The sequence below is a fragment of the Ovis canadensis genome, chromosome 20 (assembly GCF_042477335.2).
Source record: "Ovis canadensis isolate MfBH-ARS-UI-01 breed Bighorn chromosome 20, ARS-UI_OviCan_v2, whole genome shotgun sequence".
NCBI lineage: Eukaryota > Metazoa > Chordata > Mammalia > Artiodactyla > Bovidae > Ovis > Ovis canadensis.
In genome coordinates, this window is record NC_091264.1 from 56,226,326 (window position 1) to 56,244,003 (window position 17,678).

The window sequence follows — 17,678 nt, forward strand, 5'->3', positions numbered from 1 at the left end:
AGTATGTGATAAATAAGATCCCCAAACTCTTAACATGCTGGTCTTTGGCTTCCTCTCACCAGGAACTTCCAGGAAAGACACAAACACCCACCCCAAATCTCCACCACTTCCAGAGAACTAGAACCCTCCAAGTCCACCAAAGGCCTCCAGCACCATTGGGTCACGGGGCTTTCTCAGTCCCCACCATTCTATCACCTCACACTTTCGATGAGCACTTGAATGTGAGTAAAAATTGCCTGACTCTAGTAGGAAACTGACCTCATCTTTATTTCACAGCAATGTGGGAAAAATAACTCTCGGGGTTTGAAAGGGGGGATCAGAACTATCAAAACATGGCACCACCCGTCTTCCTTAAAAGAACTCCCATTTCTTAAACAACTTTGCTGAGAGCCTTTTCTGATTTTTTAAGCATTTTTTTGTTTAGGGAAAACTAGGCTTGGGAGGAGCAAGAAAATCAGGGGAGCTTCTAGGCAGACAGTAGCTCTCTTTCCTGTACCTTGCAGCAAAGAACGTCAACGTCAGCAACCAGGACAAAGTCAAAAACCAAAGGTGATGCAGGAAAAGAGGTCCCCAGTCCTTCCCGGCTCCCAGAGAGGAGCCAGGGTTTTTAAGTCCTGGCGGCTCCCGAAACCACGTGGTAAACGCCATACAGAGATTCACGGGAAGGCCAAAACAACAACCCCAAACACCTGAGCACCCACAGGGAGCCAATCAACCCGTGATGAAATTCCAAGCCCCACCCCTTCCTCATGCCTAATGGAGCTTGCCAAAGGGGAGAGGCAGTGAGACACCCACACACAGTGAAGAGTGGCAGTCAGGCAGGGAGGAAAGTGAGAACCACACCCCAAAAAGGCAAGGCAGCCACTCCAAAAGGAAAGGCCCCCACGCAGCCCTCTGCTGAGTAGAACACAGGAGGTGCAGGGACGCAGGCTATAGGTCAAAGAGCAGTAAATAAATGAAGTACTATTCAGCCATAAAAAAAGGAATTGAATCCTTTTTATGGATACACACTACAATGTGAAAGAACCTCGAAAACATCATGCCAAGTGAAAGAAGGCAGTCACAAAAGGCTATATACTGTTTGATTACATTTACATAAAGTGTCCAGAATAGGCAACTTCACTGAGACATGAAGTAGATTAGGAGTTGCCAGAGACTGGAAAAGCTGGGATGAGATGTGGAGCGCCTGCCAGTGGGTATGGAGTTTCTCTTTCGGGGTGATGAAAAGGTTCTAAAATTGATCGCAGTGATGGCTGCACAACTCCGAATATACTAAAAACTACTGAACTGTTTAAGAGGGGGAGGAAAAAAAAAAATCACATTCACATCCAAGATCACTCAGGGAAGACTGAGATGCCTCGGATGCCTTTCGTCTTGAACCACCAGTGGAACGCCAAAAGAAACATAGCTGAAGAACTGCCAAAAGAACTGGAATAAGTTGAGGATGAGAGTTTCTAAAAAGAAAGGCTAAAAGGGGCTGACACTTTGCTAGAGATGTAGCAGCCAAGGACAGCAACGTATGCCAAGCATATATACACACTCTGCAGTTAGACTGAAGAGTGTGCTGAGGGGCAACTTTAATCTCCCCAAAATAAAAAGCGCAACTGCAGTCTTCCCATTTCCCTGCAGCTATGCTGTGGGCTTTAATCAAGAGTACGACAGCCTACCATTTAAGTATATTTATCCGATGTCAGTGCCTACTTAGACTAGTCCCGTAAATTCGTCTTAAAACCATCTTTGGATTCAGAAATTGGGAAGGAAGCAGTTAGAGGAGAGACTCTAAAAGTACATTCGGAATCACTTTGTCAGCCTTAGAAATCTTTTCACACTCAGCAGGGAGGATTCTGTGCGGTGGATAGGAGGGAAAAGGCAGCCACGAAGCACCCATCCAGGTTTCCTTGGACAGTAAACAATGCCTATCTGGAGAAACAGGCAGTTAGGACTGAGCAAGGGGTTCTGTTCTTTATTGAGATGACCTCCGTGTACAAATACAGTAAAAGAACTCCTCTTACAATAGGCACCATTAAGGTCTTCATTTGTATTAAACTGTAAGCAAACAATGTTCAGCTGTAAAAGCCTTTGCAAGTCAAAGATAATGGCCTTCCTCGGTAAACTGACTGTTCTTTACAATCATCATTATTTATACTCCCAGGAGGTTTTGCATAGTGCTCCAATAAATTCTGGAAAGAAACAACATGACAACTTCAGCAAGTCTCATGTTAGATGGAAAGGAAAAAAAAAAAGTAGAAAGTGTGTTTCATTTGGGGCTCTCCAGTGTTCCTGCCTGGAGAATCCCAGGGATGGGGGAGCCTGCTGGGCTGCCATCTATGGGGTCTCACAGAGTCGGACACGATTGAAGCAACTTAGCAGCAGCAGCAGTGTCTGGGTAGCAAGCGCTTCATATAATTGGAGCAGGAAATGGAATTAGGAGGAAAAAAAAAAAAGCATATACAGACTTTTCAGCCTCAGATTTCCAGGTCAGACCCATCCTTCCCACCTCCCAGTGCTTCCAAGTTTACCAGAGTCAAAAGAAAACCCGTTTTCATGGCCTCATTAGAGGTTTTACTTATCACAAGTACAAAAGAGTGCGCTTCTCCGTGCGCTTCTCCAGGCTTTGCAAGTCCATATTTGTATTAGGAGTTTCTGCAGGACTACATGATGGTGTTTATACTGAGCTGGGCGAGGGGTTGGGGGTAGGGGTGGGGGGAAACCATCCAGGAGAAAGAAGTATCCCCCACCTTCTTCCACCAGGAGACATGGCCTGTGGCTAAGACACGCCCAGAGTCTGGGACAAGCAGGGAAGTCAAAAGTGTTCTTCACTTAGAGGAGGTTTCCTTTCACTCCGTCCGCCACCTTTCAGATTCCAGCAAAGTTTAAACCACAATGGTTTGGAATCCTAACAGCAGTTTTGAGGATTATGATACAGAATGAGACTCTTCAAACATTGTTAAAGACACAGAACAGAATGATGCCATCACTCACATCTACCAACTGCTACCCCAAGAAAACATTTATTAGATCCAGACTCTCCCTGGCACCATGTATGGTGGGAAAAGGTGATATTGAACTGCACTGGCATTTAAACAGAAATCTGATCTCGGCTATTCAAGGATGTGCTCACCACTGGGGATTACCTCAAAATTCTTTTTTAAACTTTAAATTTCTTTAAAGAACTTTAAAATTCCTCCACATTAAAAATTCTGTCAGGGTGTCAATACCAGTATTACTTAACAAACCTCACCTTTACGTAAATTTTTAGGTCAAGTTTACAGAGTCAGAACAAAAAGCCACTCAGTCCAAACACTGCTGGGTTGCGGACTAGTTAGTGCTCACGGCCCGTTATTTTAATCCGGCTGTCACTCCGGGCGTTTAGAAAGTGAATACACTCGGGTCAAAGAAAAAACCGTTCGCTCCCGGGATGACTGCTCATTATGGCCTTGAACCCTTTTTGGAATGAGGTGCAGTGTGCAGAAGTGACCATATCAGAAACACCCCTCAGAACACTGCCACCGACTCAAGCCCCGGCGAAAAGGCTGCGGAGTGAATGCAACTGAACGTCCAAGACAAAGGCCGCATGAGAGTCGGAACGGGCTCTTTACTGAGCAACACCAAGCGTCTCGTCATTTTCACACATTAATAAGCCACGTTGAAAAAAAAATAAAAAATTTTTTTAAAAAGAAACCAGGTTGACTGCCCATTTGGCACCTATCAGACCCCTTCGCCACTTGGGGTGATCAGGCTGGAAAGGAGTCAGCTGGTACGAGCCAAGGACCAGCACAGGGGTCGACGGCTCCAGCAGGTAGGAGTCACGTGCTAGCCACTTAACTGGGAGTCCAGGCCGTGGCTCATCCCCACCATGCTGCCTCTTTCCCCTCCAACACCAAGACACTATCACAAGCTGCAAAGAGAACACACGGTGCCTCAGTGCTCTGTGCAGAGGATGGAGAAGGGGCAACCGAGGAAAAGCCGATAAACATCGAAGTCCCAAGTTATCTCTAAAGGGACATCTTTACTGAAGGATGAAAAAGAAGGCAAACAAGTTCACCCAGAAGTACTCGTCAATGGTGCTTCTCAGCAGCTCTGGGATACCACCTCATTCTCACACTGGGGGAGGGAGATCGGTAAAAAGCCATCATTGGAACAATAAACAGGTATGTCTGCCATAAAAATCATCACACTGCATTTTATCATAAATGCGAAAGGAAAAGCACCTATGTTATTTTCATTTCTATCTCCTTTCTCAGACAACCCAGACAGCCTGAAATGAGTAAGGATGACCCAGAAACAAGGTGTTCCCTCTTCAACCTCGAGGCTAGAGAACTACAGCCACAAAGACCCGTGAGACCTAAAATAGGAATAATCTGATCTAGATAGCTAGCTCATAACACTTCACATGTTAACATCCAACTCCACCTCCCCCAAAATGACCCTGAGAGGCCAATAAATGAAGGTGTGAGTCTCCCCATTTCACGCAGGAAGAAACTGAGACTGAGGGGAAGTGATTAATCTGAGACCAACAGCTCTCTTCCCAGAGTCTGGCATCCCTGCTGTCAGCTGAACCGTAAATTCTCTAAGGACAAGGACAACGTCATATTTTCTAACCCCTAACATAGTCAGAGGCTTCCCTGGTGGCTCAATGGTAAAGAATCCACCTGCAATGCAGGAGGCCCAAGAGACGCAGGTTCGATCCCTGGGGAGGGAAGATCCTCTGGTGAAGGCAATGGCTACCCGCCCCAGTCTTCTTGCCTGGAGAATCCCATGGTGGGCTGCAGTCCATGGTTCACAAAAGACTGAAATACTAAACAACAACAGGGTGAGAGCATGGTAAACAGCCAAAACACATCAGCTGCATCTAACTCAGCAGTCTTTCAAGCCAGAGCCCAGTGGGACCTTTGTAACCATACAAAGCCCACCTCCAAAACAAGGCTGAAATCACTTGTAAAAATAATGGGATTTCGGGTCATTTTAAAGTTACATCGTGTTCTCACAGAAGAACCATTTCATAAACAAGAAATATGTAATTGTACAATCCTACAGACCCTTCTCCCTTCACAGCTACAGTCATCCTAACTAATAACATGTTGTGTTCTCAGAGCAATTTTGTTTTACAAAGTGCTTCCCCATATCTCATCTCATTTAGTTCTAATGCCCTAAGAGAGGACAAGGAAAGAAAACAGAAACTTAAATAAAACCCAACTGACATCTTTACTACTTGTTACAAGCGCCTGTATTGGTTTTTAAAAGCAGACAACAAACAAACAAACCCCCTGGCACTACCTGGGGGGCCATAAATTAGTGCAGCCTTTCTCTCAGAAAACAGCCGTTAAAAGGGATCTGAACATAAACACCAGTAACACAAAGTGATCATTTCACTTCGGGGAAGTTGGAATTAAGTACAAAAAGATACAGGAAAAGCACAGTGCACACGTCACTGTGGGCAACGGCCCCCAAACTGTGAAGAAGCCTTCAAGAACACACAAGACAAGAAAACTGTGCTACAGGCTGACCAGGTGCCCAGCAGCTATTGGAAAGCAGTGCAGGGGACTTTCCTGGTGGTACCGTCGATAAGAGTTCTCGTGCCAGCGCAGGGGACACAGGTTCCACCCCTCATCCAGGAAGATCCCACATGCCTCGAGGCAACTGAGCCCACGGGCCACAACTAATGAGCCGGCATGTGGCAACTACTGAAGTCCGTACACCTAGAGCCCGCGCTCCGCAACAAGAGAAGTAGCCCCTGCTGGCCCCCAACTAGAGAAAGCCCAAGCACAGCAACAAAGACCCAGCGCAACCAAATATAAACAATCTTAAAACAATGATGATGCAGAATCCTCTTTTGGTAACTAAAATGAGAGATAAATGCAAAGAGCCCAGAAGAGACTATCACGTAAGAGTAAGAGCCACGTATGTACAACGAGATTTGCACAAGTGCAGGAACGCCCCGCTGCCGCTGCTGCTGCCACTGATAAGTCGCGTCAGTCGTGTCTGGCTTTGTGCGACCCCATAGACGGCAGCCCACCAGGCTCCCCCGTCCCTGGGATTCTCCAGGCAAGAACACTAGAGTGGGTTGCCATTTCCTTCTCCAATGCAGGAAAGTGAAAAGTGAAAGTGACGTTGCTCAGTTGTGTCCGACTCTTACTGACCCCATGGACTGCAGCCCTCCAGGCTCCTCCATCCATGGGATTTTCCAGGCAAGGGTACTGGAGTGGGGTGCAATTGCCTTCTCTGGAATGCCCTGTAGGTGACTGCAATAGATTTTACCTTCATGTTGTTGTCTGCAATGAATGACTTCTAGGACAAGTTAATCTTTTTCAAACAGGGGCAAACATTAATGGCCCAATTACATATGAGGATTACATGTGGATTTTATTTTCCCGTGAAAATGAATCAATGACTGCAGTTATCATGGATAACTGAGGATATACCTGGCAGGAGAACGCATCTCTGAAAAATGGGTCCAAAGGCAGTATCCCCAGAGGGCCTTCCACTGTAGCAGGGGCTGGGTTTCATGCCCTGGTGGTGTCACTGGTAAAATGTGCAACTTTTGTTCCTAGACACCTGTTTTCTCAGCTGTGAAATTCTGATTAGTGAAGCTCACCTTTTTCCACTAGATCCTTACCAATTCCCTCCCACCACTGGACAGGATTTTAAATACCCAGTAAATATTTCCTAAACTGTGTGATGACAGAAAATTCATCTTCTACTCATGTGGCGTTAACAGGGTGAGATGCATGTAAACACCAATTCCAGAGAGGTAGTTTTGAGGAGGCAGGCTCACAGAAAGGGGACTTGGCTCTGCCTGATAGGAGGAAGAGAGTGGCAAGCTGTCCAATCAGGTCACAAGAGCGGTCAAGGTGGGCTCAGCAGGACTGGGCAGGCAATCGGCGGCAGAGCAAGCTGAGGAACCAGGATGTGCAAAGACCAGGAGGCTGAGTCAGCTGCAGTGGAAAGGGCAGCCCCACGCTCAAGGCAGAGCAAGGGATTTGCATACTGCGCTGAGGACACACTTAGCTGAGACTTGATGGATGAGTCCGTGTTCAAGAGCAAGGAATACTGCTCCAAGGTCCAGGATGAACATCTCTGTGGAAAGCTTCAGTGCCGCTCTAACCTGAATTCTCAATCTGTCACTCTGGTTCACCACCCCGTCAGGTTCAGAAATCAAGAGCTGGATAATACAGAAGAGATTCAACCACCAGAGAGTGGGGGGTGGGAAGAGATCACATCATTGTCTAAAAATTTTTTTTAATTATATTGTGTTATATATAAGTGTATATATAAGTGTATAGCAAGGTGATTCGGTTAGTTTCGGGTGTGCAGCAACCTTGTGTTAATTTCAGGTGTACAGTAAAGTGATTCAGTTTCGGGTGTACAGCAATACCGTGCTAACTTCAGGTGTACAGCAAAGTGATTCTGCTACACTTTTTTTAATTTTTTTATTCAGATTCCTTTTCATTACAGGTTTATTACAAGATACTGAATATAATCACTTTCTAATCTTTAAAGCTTTGTTCTATATTCCAAAACGGACTTTAGAGTCTCTGTTGTTGCTCTTCATTTGGCTTGTTAAGAGGCACAGAATTCATATGATTTATTCATTTCTGAGTCAGCCTGGAAGGCTGCTGACAGGCCTCATATCTCTAGGTTGGTGATTTCCAACTGTGTAATCATACCTTCTTGAGCATTTGTGCATAGCATGCAGTTTACAAAGTGCTTTCACATCAAAAATCTCACTGACCCTCCCAGCCACAAGCCTGTGAGGTGTATGGAACAAGTTTTCCGGGTGAGGAAGCAGCTCAGTGAGGTTATGTGGCTTGCCCAGGGTCACACAGCCAGCGCAACACAGGGCTCAACCCTGAGCTCGGCTCATATTCCTAATCTTGGCCACTCTGACCACAGAGGTGCCCTACAGATTCAGAACAAGCCCCTCACAATCTGAGCCATTAAATTCCCCAAGCCCACATACAAGCAATGAGGCATGGACACAAAGCACAAAACACTCCAGTCCTAATAAGGTCGACATCCAACTGCTGCTAAACAGAGTACGCATTCATGCAGCGCCCCTCCTGCAAACCCAGGGAGGGAATAAATGCAAGAAACACATGCACAGCCCTAATCCCTTCTCATTTCCTCCTAGCACCTGTTTCTGCCCCCACAGGCACCAAACACTTCTAACAGCTGGTAGAAATGAGAACCAAGAGATAGCACACACAACCACTGTAGATCAAGCTCTAACCCAAATTGTGGCTGGGGAAAAAAATGGAGGAAGAACCACCCAGATTTAAGAAGAGAGCCACAAAAACAGGGTGCCAAAAAGTCTCCCAACATTCCCCCTGGGTGACTCAGTTCCATCAACCAGAGGGTCTCCTGATGGAAAACACCTACCCAACACTTTACCCCAAAATACTGCTGATTGACCCAGAGAAAATACGTGACAAGAGCCATGGAGGGAATACAAAGGGGCAAAATGTGTGGCTATGAATAAGATGACCTTCTAAGACTCCTGGTAACTAAACACTGCTGCCAGTATTTCAATGCTCACTGCCTACCTCTTCATGGGTGGTGGAGCTTGACAGACTTACAAAATTAGAACTTAAAATCCAATTTAGGCCTTCTAGGCCGCACCAGCTCTCAGAATCAGCTCCCAAGAACTGCCAGTAGGGTTCCCCTTTCTAAGGCCTTCATACGTCCTATGAATATGTGCGTAATTACGTGTAATGTTCTCATTACTCACGCAGCCTCATTAACACATCCGGGCAGCCTTTGTTGACTGCCCAGCCCAGACCCTGGTGAGGATTTGAGGGCAAATGATTTCCCCCAGCGCCCCGTGGTCCCCTAAGCAGCAAAAGTCAGGGGCAACAATAAAGTTGCCAGAAAAAGCACCGAAGCCTATTTGTCACAGACCCTACAAAAGCAAATGAATTCAGAAGCCTGGAGAGCAAACACAGCCCAGGTCAGCTCTCAGACACACCGGAGAGGATGGGGTGGCGGCCCTAATAAAGTAGGGAGCAAGTACCAGCCGGGCCCCAGGGCATCTGGGACCTCAAGGCTTTTTCCAATCAGGACTAAGGAGACAGGCAGCTGGGGAGAGGGGGGTAGCTCCACCAACTGGTGTTTAAAAAAACAACAAACACTCACTTGCAACAGATCCACTCCTGCTGGGGAGGCTGACAAACTGCCTCAACTTACCCCCAACTTTCTCAAGTGAAAAAAAACCTCTCCAAAGGCTGCCAAGAGCCTCGATTATGGCCTTTTCCCCACCTCCTGGAGCTACTCTGATCATTCCTTTTACCTCCAATTCATCTGGACTAAAATATGGGGAGGAGATCCAGCCTTTCACTCCCTGGCCAGGGTCTGCTGGCCTCAGTTTTCCCGTCTATAAAATTGGACTCAACAGTTCCTTCCTCTCCTGTGAGCTCACTACAGAAACAATAACTGTGGGCGGCTATTTCAGCACTGACTGGGGCTTCTCCTCAGGAGGCTAGTCTTTCCTACAGTCCAAGCTCTTCTGGTACAATTCTTCAAATGGCAGAAAAGTCCTAAGAGGCATGGGCGAGGCCCCTCACAAGAGTAAAGTCTGTGGCCAGACAGACAGGTGGAAGTAGAAAGCAAGCCCAACAGAAACACAGGGCCCTGGGCTAGAGCCCAGCTGCCCACTCAGGTGGGCCTGAGACCCGGCCCTTGAGAACGGGATCCACCTCTGCAAAATGTGGGCCCCTCCTCACCCCACACATCCTGACAAACAGAACAAGAGAACAAGACAGACAAAAGCCACCTGCAAGAGGTGGCAGGACAGGACATGCCAGAAGCAGGCAGATCAATCAACCAGGAGCAGGGGCAGCTCTACTTTCGACAATTGTATTCTGAATCAAAAATGAATGGAAAACCCTTACTGAAAAGTGGGAGACTGTCAGAAGGCCAGGGGGTTGTCAGAAGTCAAGAAAAATTATATCCTAAAAGGATAAGGAGAAATCTCACTCAAATTGTCTTTTTAAAAAAAGGAGACCAAAGACATCCGAGTTAACACCTCCTGGAACGAAAGTGGTCTGAGATGAAGGGGCAAGTGTGGAGAAGGCTTTATACACAAAAGGGACCCAAAACACCAAGTCTGGGGCCTGGAAAAGGAAGCAAGGTTCGCAGAGGAAGGGCGGGCAGTCAGAGGTGTGAAGAGACTAGAAACATGGGAGATGGAAAGAAGCAAGAGAAACTGGTTCACATAGGAAAAACTGAAGCTCGATGCGTCGTTTCCATTAACAGGCAGGCTTAAGGATCTGAAATGGAACAGACCTTTACAGTATCTCCTAAATAAGACAAAATAATTAAGGTTGCTGGATTACAAGACACAAGCTTCTGAACTCCACATAAATGAAGTGTAAAATCATTCATCTTTCTAACCCCCACCATCCTGAGAACGACACAAACTCTGAAACTGTTACAATTACCTCAGCAGGGCCGCTCTAACTGACCGGCATTTTATCTATGCTACCTGGCATAACCAGATAAGAAGTCTAGTTTAATATTTGGGAATTAAGGCTACATATAATGGAAGCACTCTTAGAGCTCATAGGGACCATAAGTTGGTTAGCTAACGTAAAGTCTGTTAAGCAGTAAATCTTTAATATATATGTATATAGGGTGAGCATATACGTATATACATACAAGTGAATGTAATGAACACATAAATATGCTTTTAGTTACAGATTTTTTTTAATTATTTATTTGGCAAGGTCTCAGCTGTAGCACAAGGGCATCCACTGTGGTGCCCCAGCTCAGCTGCCTCAAGGCCATGTCGGATCTTAGTTCCCTGAACAGGGATCGAACCAGCGTCCTCTGCATTAGAAGGCAGATTCTTAACCACCGGACCACCAGGGAAGTTCTTGTTACAGATAATTTTGAGAATTCGTGGTACTCCACGTCAAGCTTTTTTGTTTGTTGGGAAGGGAGTTCAGCCATTAATGAAGCCTGGTTCTTATAAAAGGGACCCACTTGCAAAGCAGTATGGGTGTGAAATCTTAACAGATTTCACCCAAGTCTTTTAAATGGCAGGCCCACATGTAATTTAACAATCTCATTTTTACAGTAATTCACTTTTATAAAGGGTTCCCAAACATTCACCTTCAAGTTTTCATAGAAACCAACTCTCTTGTCACACTCGTTCAAAGGTTTATGTAATATTTAACTGAAATTGCAATAATAAGTCTAACTGGAATAACCAGATTTGGGAACAAGCAACTGGCACTTGGCAAGCCTTCTATATGGGTAAGAGCCAAAGGGGACAGAGGCACACACTCCCTGGGCCTGCCCACTGGCAGGGAGCTTCATGCAGGGACGTGACGGCCAGGATGTCCTTCAGCCAGAAGAACTGGGTAGGCTGGGCGGGTGGAAGGTGGTTAGTGCAAGACCTGTTGCTACGATCCTGGGAAAGATTTAGACACAGACCAGTAACGGGAAGACCAGAACCATACAAACAGAATTCCAAAAAGGAAACTACTCAGACTGAAAAACATATGGCTGAGTGTTAAAAAGCCAGGTCTTCAGACCAGTATGACCAAGGGCAAACCTTAAAAATAAACCTAAAAACCCTAAAATAAACCTACAGACCTTAAAAATAAACCTAAAGAATCTCTTCAGCATCCATTTACAATTAAAAAAAAAACTTGGAATAAACTAGAAGAGTGTGCATCTACCAAAAAACTCAAAAGTTCATCTTCACAAAAAAAAAAAAAAACACCCATAAGGCAAAAAAAAAAAAAAAAAAAAAAAACACCCAACAATGCCTACCTGCAGCTAACAGCATCGTTCCATCCATACTGCCCTGGCAACATGAGCTGTACTCTATAAAAATACTGCCAGTATAACACCTCTCAATTTTTACAATTCACTCTGGAGTCTGAGCTGCCTACCTGAGCATTTCATGTCATTTTCCCAGATTCAGATTACTAACTGATTATGGTTCGCTTTACCAAAGTTGCATATGTTTTGAGTGACATGTTTCATTCTTATTTTTCCATTAGCCCTGTAATTTTTAGTGTTCGATTTTGTAGGACTTGATGTTCTTTACCAACAAAGACACCATGCTACGTGAGATACAGCTCTGGTTACACAGATCTGGACTGTTCAGTAGGACAGCTTCGTATGTTCAGTCACACGAAGCAATGGCTTGTCCAATTTGAGCTGTCCTGTGAGGATCAAAAATACACACTAGGTTTCAAAGACACAAGATGAAAAAAAAAAAAGGTAGATTTGTATAGATTTCTATTTGTATTGATTATATGTTAAAATGATCATGTGTTCAATATACTAGGTTAAATAAAACTCTCATTAAACTAAAAAAAAAGTTCAGCTTAGCCTTTTCAATGTTAGGCTTAACATGACTTTCCCGTATCGTCTCAGAAAGAAAGGGTTCTATTTAAAATCTGAAAGACACTGATTACATACTCAAAAAATTTTTCTCTTTCTGAAGGAGGAAATTTTAAATAACCTTTGGAGCAGGATATATATTAAGATTAACACTGGAGTTCTTTCCAAGGCATCTGGAAGTGAGTCAACAGCCTTCAGCCAACCAACAAGAACTGGTCTGACCTCTCACGACAGGAAACAGCCATGAAACCATCTAAGCACCAAGTAATTCTAGTTGGCCCTTTGGGCCAATGGCTGTGGGGGACACACAAGTCAGATACTTGTCTACAGTAAAGTAATAATAACCCAGGTAATCATAAATTGGATCATTTTTTAAAGATTTTTTTTTCCTTTTTAAATCTCAGTAACACACTTTGGACTCTTGACAGCAGTATTCCTTCCATAATCTCTCCACAGGACGATTGTTGCTAAACTGTTTCTGCTCAAACACTTATGTGAAAAAGAGAATGGTTTTTCTCCACTACTAGAGACAGGCAGAAAGCAAGCCACCTAAACAGCTCAAAAAAGAAAAAAATACAGCAATTAAATAAGGTATGCACGTTTTTTTCCCCCAGAACCATAAATAAATCAATTGGGTGTAAAACTGGTGGGGGTGGGGGGAACCAACTTATAAATTCTACCACTGCACTTTGGTGTAGTTCTACTTTTTCTCTTTACCATTTTATGCAATTATAGTAAACTTTGCTTTTGAATCTTGTAACAAACTTTTCCCAGAGTTTTCAATCATACTGCACTTTTAAATCAGAAAATTAGATACCTAAAATTTACAGCCTCGTGTTTCAAATTCTTCTTGAGCTGTCCTAGAAATCAAACTGATAATTTGTTTTCCTGCTAACTGCATGAATCATATCTTCATGTGGCATAGATTTTTATTTCAAGCTCACACCTTCTATAAAGCATCAAATATCAAATAAGTTTTTAAGTCTAGGTATCTTATCTGTTACACTCGACGGTAATAACCAACCAGTGGAGTGACAGGAATGGCATAAGATACCCATAGAGCAAAACATGTAACTTTTTATTGTCCAAGTGGATTGGGGCTTTGAAAGGCAAATGTTTTCAGTTATTTGAGGTACTGTAGTGGGAAGGGGCTTTGAAAGGCAAATGTTTTCAGTTATTTGAGGTACTGTAGTGGGAATCGTGCCCAGCAATTAAGACAGGATTACACTACAATTTATGAGTTTTTCAAAGACGTCATTTAATATGAAATATAATAATCATTTTCCCCAAAGCCTGCCATCTACAATCCCACCCCCAAACTCTGTTTTGCTAGAACAATAAACTAAATGGCAATGCGGCAGGCAGCTAAGGCTTTTGAGACCAACTGTAGGAAATGCGCTGCCTTCCACCAGCTCAAGTAATGATTTCATCTTACATAGAAACAGCATAGTTTTACATCTTCCGCGCACATCATCTCACGCACGCGATCTCAGATAAAGTGAAAAGGCAAAAGCATGTATTACTTTTTCTATTTTACATATGAATAAATAAACCTAGATTTCCCGCTCCTCGTGCTCTCGTTCTGAAGAACTGAGCCCAGGACACCTTAGACTTGCAGCCCAGTGCTCTTCCAAGCACACCTACCGATGACTGGTCTTTATCTGCCCCAACCCCTAAACTACTCCATAGGCCTAGAACTGGCATAACGAACAAGTGCCACTCTGGTGTTTCAAGGCTTCCAGAAAAACCAACAGCTGATGCTGTGTAGCATCACCCCGCCACGTCCTGCCGTGACATCCCCAACACGACTTAAAGTGACAAGGTGGCCAAACCCATCACGCGGTTCTCCTGCAAAGCCAAGCTGCGCCACTGAAGTTTCCCCTGCTTTGCAAAAGCATTGACGAGAAAGCACGACCACCACCGCAATAATGCCACAGCCGTTAGCAGACCTGGAAACAGAGGAAGTGAAAACGTTTTCGCAGACAGGAGGCGTCTCCGCCCTGCTGCCCACCCCCGAAATGGAACCAGAGCAGGGTCGGGGGCGCTCGCAAGGGGACCAGAGGCTCCCAGCGCTCACCTGGAGGGCAGTGCAGCGCTTCGGGGCGGAAGGCCGAGGCCGATCGCATCCTCCTCCTCCTCCTCCTCCTCCCCCCGCGCGGCGGCAGCCGCCGCCTCCGCACCGCTCCCTCCGCCCCCGCAGCCCCGCCGCGCTGGAACCTCCCGCCCGACTTTTGACGTCACGGAGGAGGAGAAGGTTCCACCCGGGCCCGTCCCTTTGTGACGTCACAATGACAACAGAACCCGGCCGGAGCGTCCGGGAACCCGGAGCCGCTGGGGGCGGAGGGAGGGGGCGGAGGCCGGCGCGAGGCAGGGGAGGAACCGGGGGGCGGGGAGGGGGCGCGCTGACGTCTAGCCGGCTTAACCTGTTGCTCCCGGGCCCGCACTGGAGCCAGCGGGCCAGGCCGCGGGGAGCCGGCCGCGCCGCCGCCGCCATGCTCTGCCGTGCGCGCGCTGGGGGGCGCCCGCCGCAGCCGCGCGCTGCCCGCCCCCTCCCCGCCACGCCCCCGCCCCGCGCGCCGCGCCGCCCCCTCCCCAGGCGAACCGGCCGCACCGCCCCCGCGCCCCACCCAACCACCGGCTCGCCCGCCCGCCCGCCGGCCCGCGCCGCCCGCCCGGAGCCCGCAGCCCGCAGCCCGCCCCCTACAGGCCGCGCGCGGCCCCGGACCCGGCCCAGCCCGCTGCGACCCCCGCGCACCGCCCCCCCCGCCCCCGCCGCACCGGCTTGAGCACGTCGGGAACACGGGCTCCGCTCCCCGAACGTTAACTCGTGCTCTGCCTCCTGCGGCCGCCGCCAGACACCGGCAGACAGCCGGACGCCCGGAATCGACACAATCCGCTGACCACCGGGAACAAAAAATCCCACCCCACGCCGCTCCCCAACTTAGCGAGGGCTGGGGTGGGGGCGGGGGTGGCTCTGGTCCAAGTTCTACCCCCTTTTTGCTTTGTGGCTGCACCCGGATCGGACGTGCCCCGGGAAGGCGTCCACGCTCGCAGGCAAGCTTGTCTCCCTGCAGTTTCTACAGCCCGAGTTTAAACTAGTCTTTTGCATTCTCCTCAGCCCTCTGCAATGCGGATGTATTTTAATTCTTAAATTCTTTAGGGAGCAGCGTTTTAAGTTGGGCTTGATTATTTAACCTTGCATTTCTTTCATAGTTGAAGTTTACGTGTCTAGGTTAAGATCAGCCCTCAAGAAGAGGTATTCAGCTTTTCCATTAAATCTATTTTTTACAAAACCAGTGCCCCGAAGGTCATCTCCCATTACACACATCACACTGCTCAAAAAGGAAAAATATTAACACCAATTTGTCCACCCGAGTTAAATCAAACTTTCTTATAACATTGCATTATTCCTAATGTGTGTTCATTCGGCCTTTTCTTTTTTTAATGGGTTCTTTGATTTAAAGCATGCAGCTAATCACCGATCACTCGAGTGCATATTTGGTTAATCCTCGGTCCCCCCTCTCCTCTCCCTCCCCCCAAACTTAAAAAAAAAAAAAGCCACCACACACAAAACAAAAACACTCCCCATGCCAATCAAAACGTAGCTGTACTATGCACAAAACAAATTTAACTATTCCAAACCATTTAAATCTCGGAATAATCACCAAATTTCAGAAGCCCAGTTAACTGGGAGAAATTAATTGTAGTCACTCACATTTACATTCACATGCCTACTTAAAAACGTTAACTATATTCTATGTCTTTTTCCCCTAAAACTGGAAACCATGAATTTTTAAACAAAACCAGTCCCATTATTAAAGTCAATCCCAACAAATGCATTCCCTGTAACATGATTCCCAACTGGTTTATGTCGCGAACCAAATAAGCCAAAACGACCACATATATTAAATTTTATGTGCCAGTGCAAGGAACAAGATCGCCATAATCGGACCCTCGATTGCAACTTAAAGGTCTTCCAACACACACGCGTTACACGATTTCCCAAATAACATTAATAATAATAACAGACTCATTTGCATGCAAAGTGCAATATGGGGACAAATCCGCCCGAGAATGCAGTTTAGTTATATTACCGCAGCCCCCACCTCCCCGAGTAGGCTCCACCAAAATCCCCTGCCTTTCATCTAAAACTAGATTATGGTTGTGTCATTCGAGGTCAATTTATTCACTGGAGGTATCGCTACACCAATCTGTTTTTTCATCCAAACTAGGCAGACACGACTTTGCCTGAAAAGCCTTCTTTCAGAAAAGAAAGAAACAGCCTTATCGGACGCTGTGTTTCAAACCCTTCAGCTGCAGAATTATCTATAAACTTGACATTCACAGCCATTGCTTAAAACTACAAGTCAAAGGATGTGTTGTTAGGAGCACTTACGTATTTCTTCTGGATGATATTCCTCTTGGGTCTTTCCTTGCTCATTCTGAGATCCAAATGCTGATTGCAAAAGGGGACAATTGCTTCATGAATTTAAAGCCGTCAGAAATTTGCAAAAAAATATCCTGGTGGTTTTTATTGTTGTTGGTGGAGGCTGATCTTGTAATCCGACTTTTCTTCCTCTTTCCCCAAAGCCCGATTCGCCTTGAAATAAATCCGAAATTGGGAAGGGAAAAAAAAAAAAAAGCCAAAGACGAAGCAAACAAAAAAAAAAATTCACTTTAGTAAAACACTCATAATGGAAAATTTCCCCCGAAACACACACACACAAAAAAAACCGACGCCCTTCACTCCCCCCCCTTTTTCCTCCAAAAACTACATCAGCGAAACGTGAAGGTCCTTAGTGTCTGAGCTGTAGTTACATCTTGGAAAAGAAAAGGGAAAGATAAATAAAAAATGTTGGAAGTCACGTTTGTGCTGCAGCAGCAGTGCGAGCAGAAGAGTCAACTCCAGCGGCGGCGGCGGCGGCGGCGGCGGCAGCACCACAGCGAGGGCTCGCCGAGTCTCTTTTTTCCAAGCCCCCTAACCAATGAGATAGAGGCTATCCAGCCCAACTTTAAATGGACTCTGCTTTTATACAAGTTAGGGCTCCTCGGATAATTCCCCGCCGGACGCCAGCCGAAAACTCCCACAGCTGGGCCACCAGGAGCCCGCCTACTCCGGTGCCGACAGCCCCTGGCCCAGCCCAGAGGACCCTCACGGCCCCGTCGACGAGATACCCGAGAGGCCTCGACAAACCCTTCTAGGGCCACCCCGCAGGCATCGCTCCCACGCCAAGCCTAAGACTGGAATTGAGAGAGGCTCCCTAGCTCAATGCATGGCACGCTCGGTCGCTCCACCTCACCCCCTTTCCCCAGCTTGCCGCTCA

At 46.5% G+C, this 17,678-nt stretch overlaps 1 protein-coding gene across 11 annotated transcripts in view; it reads right to left on the reverse strand.

Moving 5' to 3' along the window:
• Positions 1-17,678, reverse strand: part of JARID2 (jumonji and AT-rich interaction domain containing 2) — a 231,140-nt gene that overhangs the window by 212,237 nt on the left and 1,225 nt on the right. For 5 of the 11 annotated variants that reach the window (XM_069563841.1, XM_069563848.1, XM_069563839.1 and 2 more), the window contains exon 2: positions 16,751-16,954. In XM_069563841.1, the coding sequence (XP_069419942.1) occupies positions 16,751-16,795 (45 nt within the window). In that variant the 5' untranslated portion in view covers positions 16,796-16,954. Of the gene's footprint in view, positions 1-14,431; positions 14,853-16,750; positions 17,455-17,678 lie in introns of those variants that run through there. The other 6 variants (XM_069563846.1, XM_069563840.1, XM_069563842.1 and 3 more) reach the window with 3 other exon arrangements.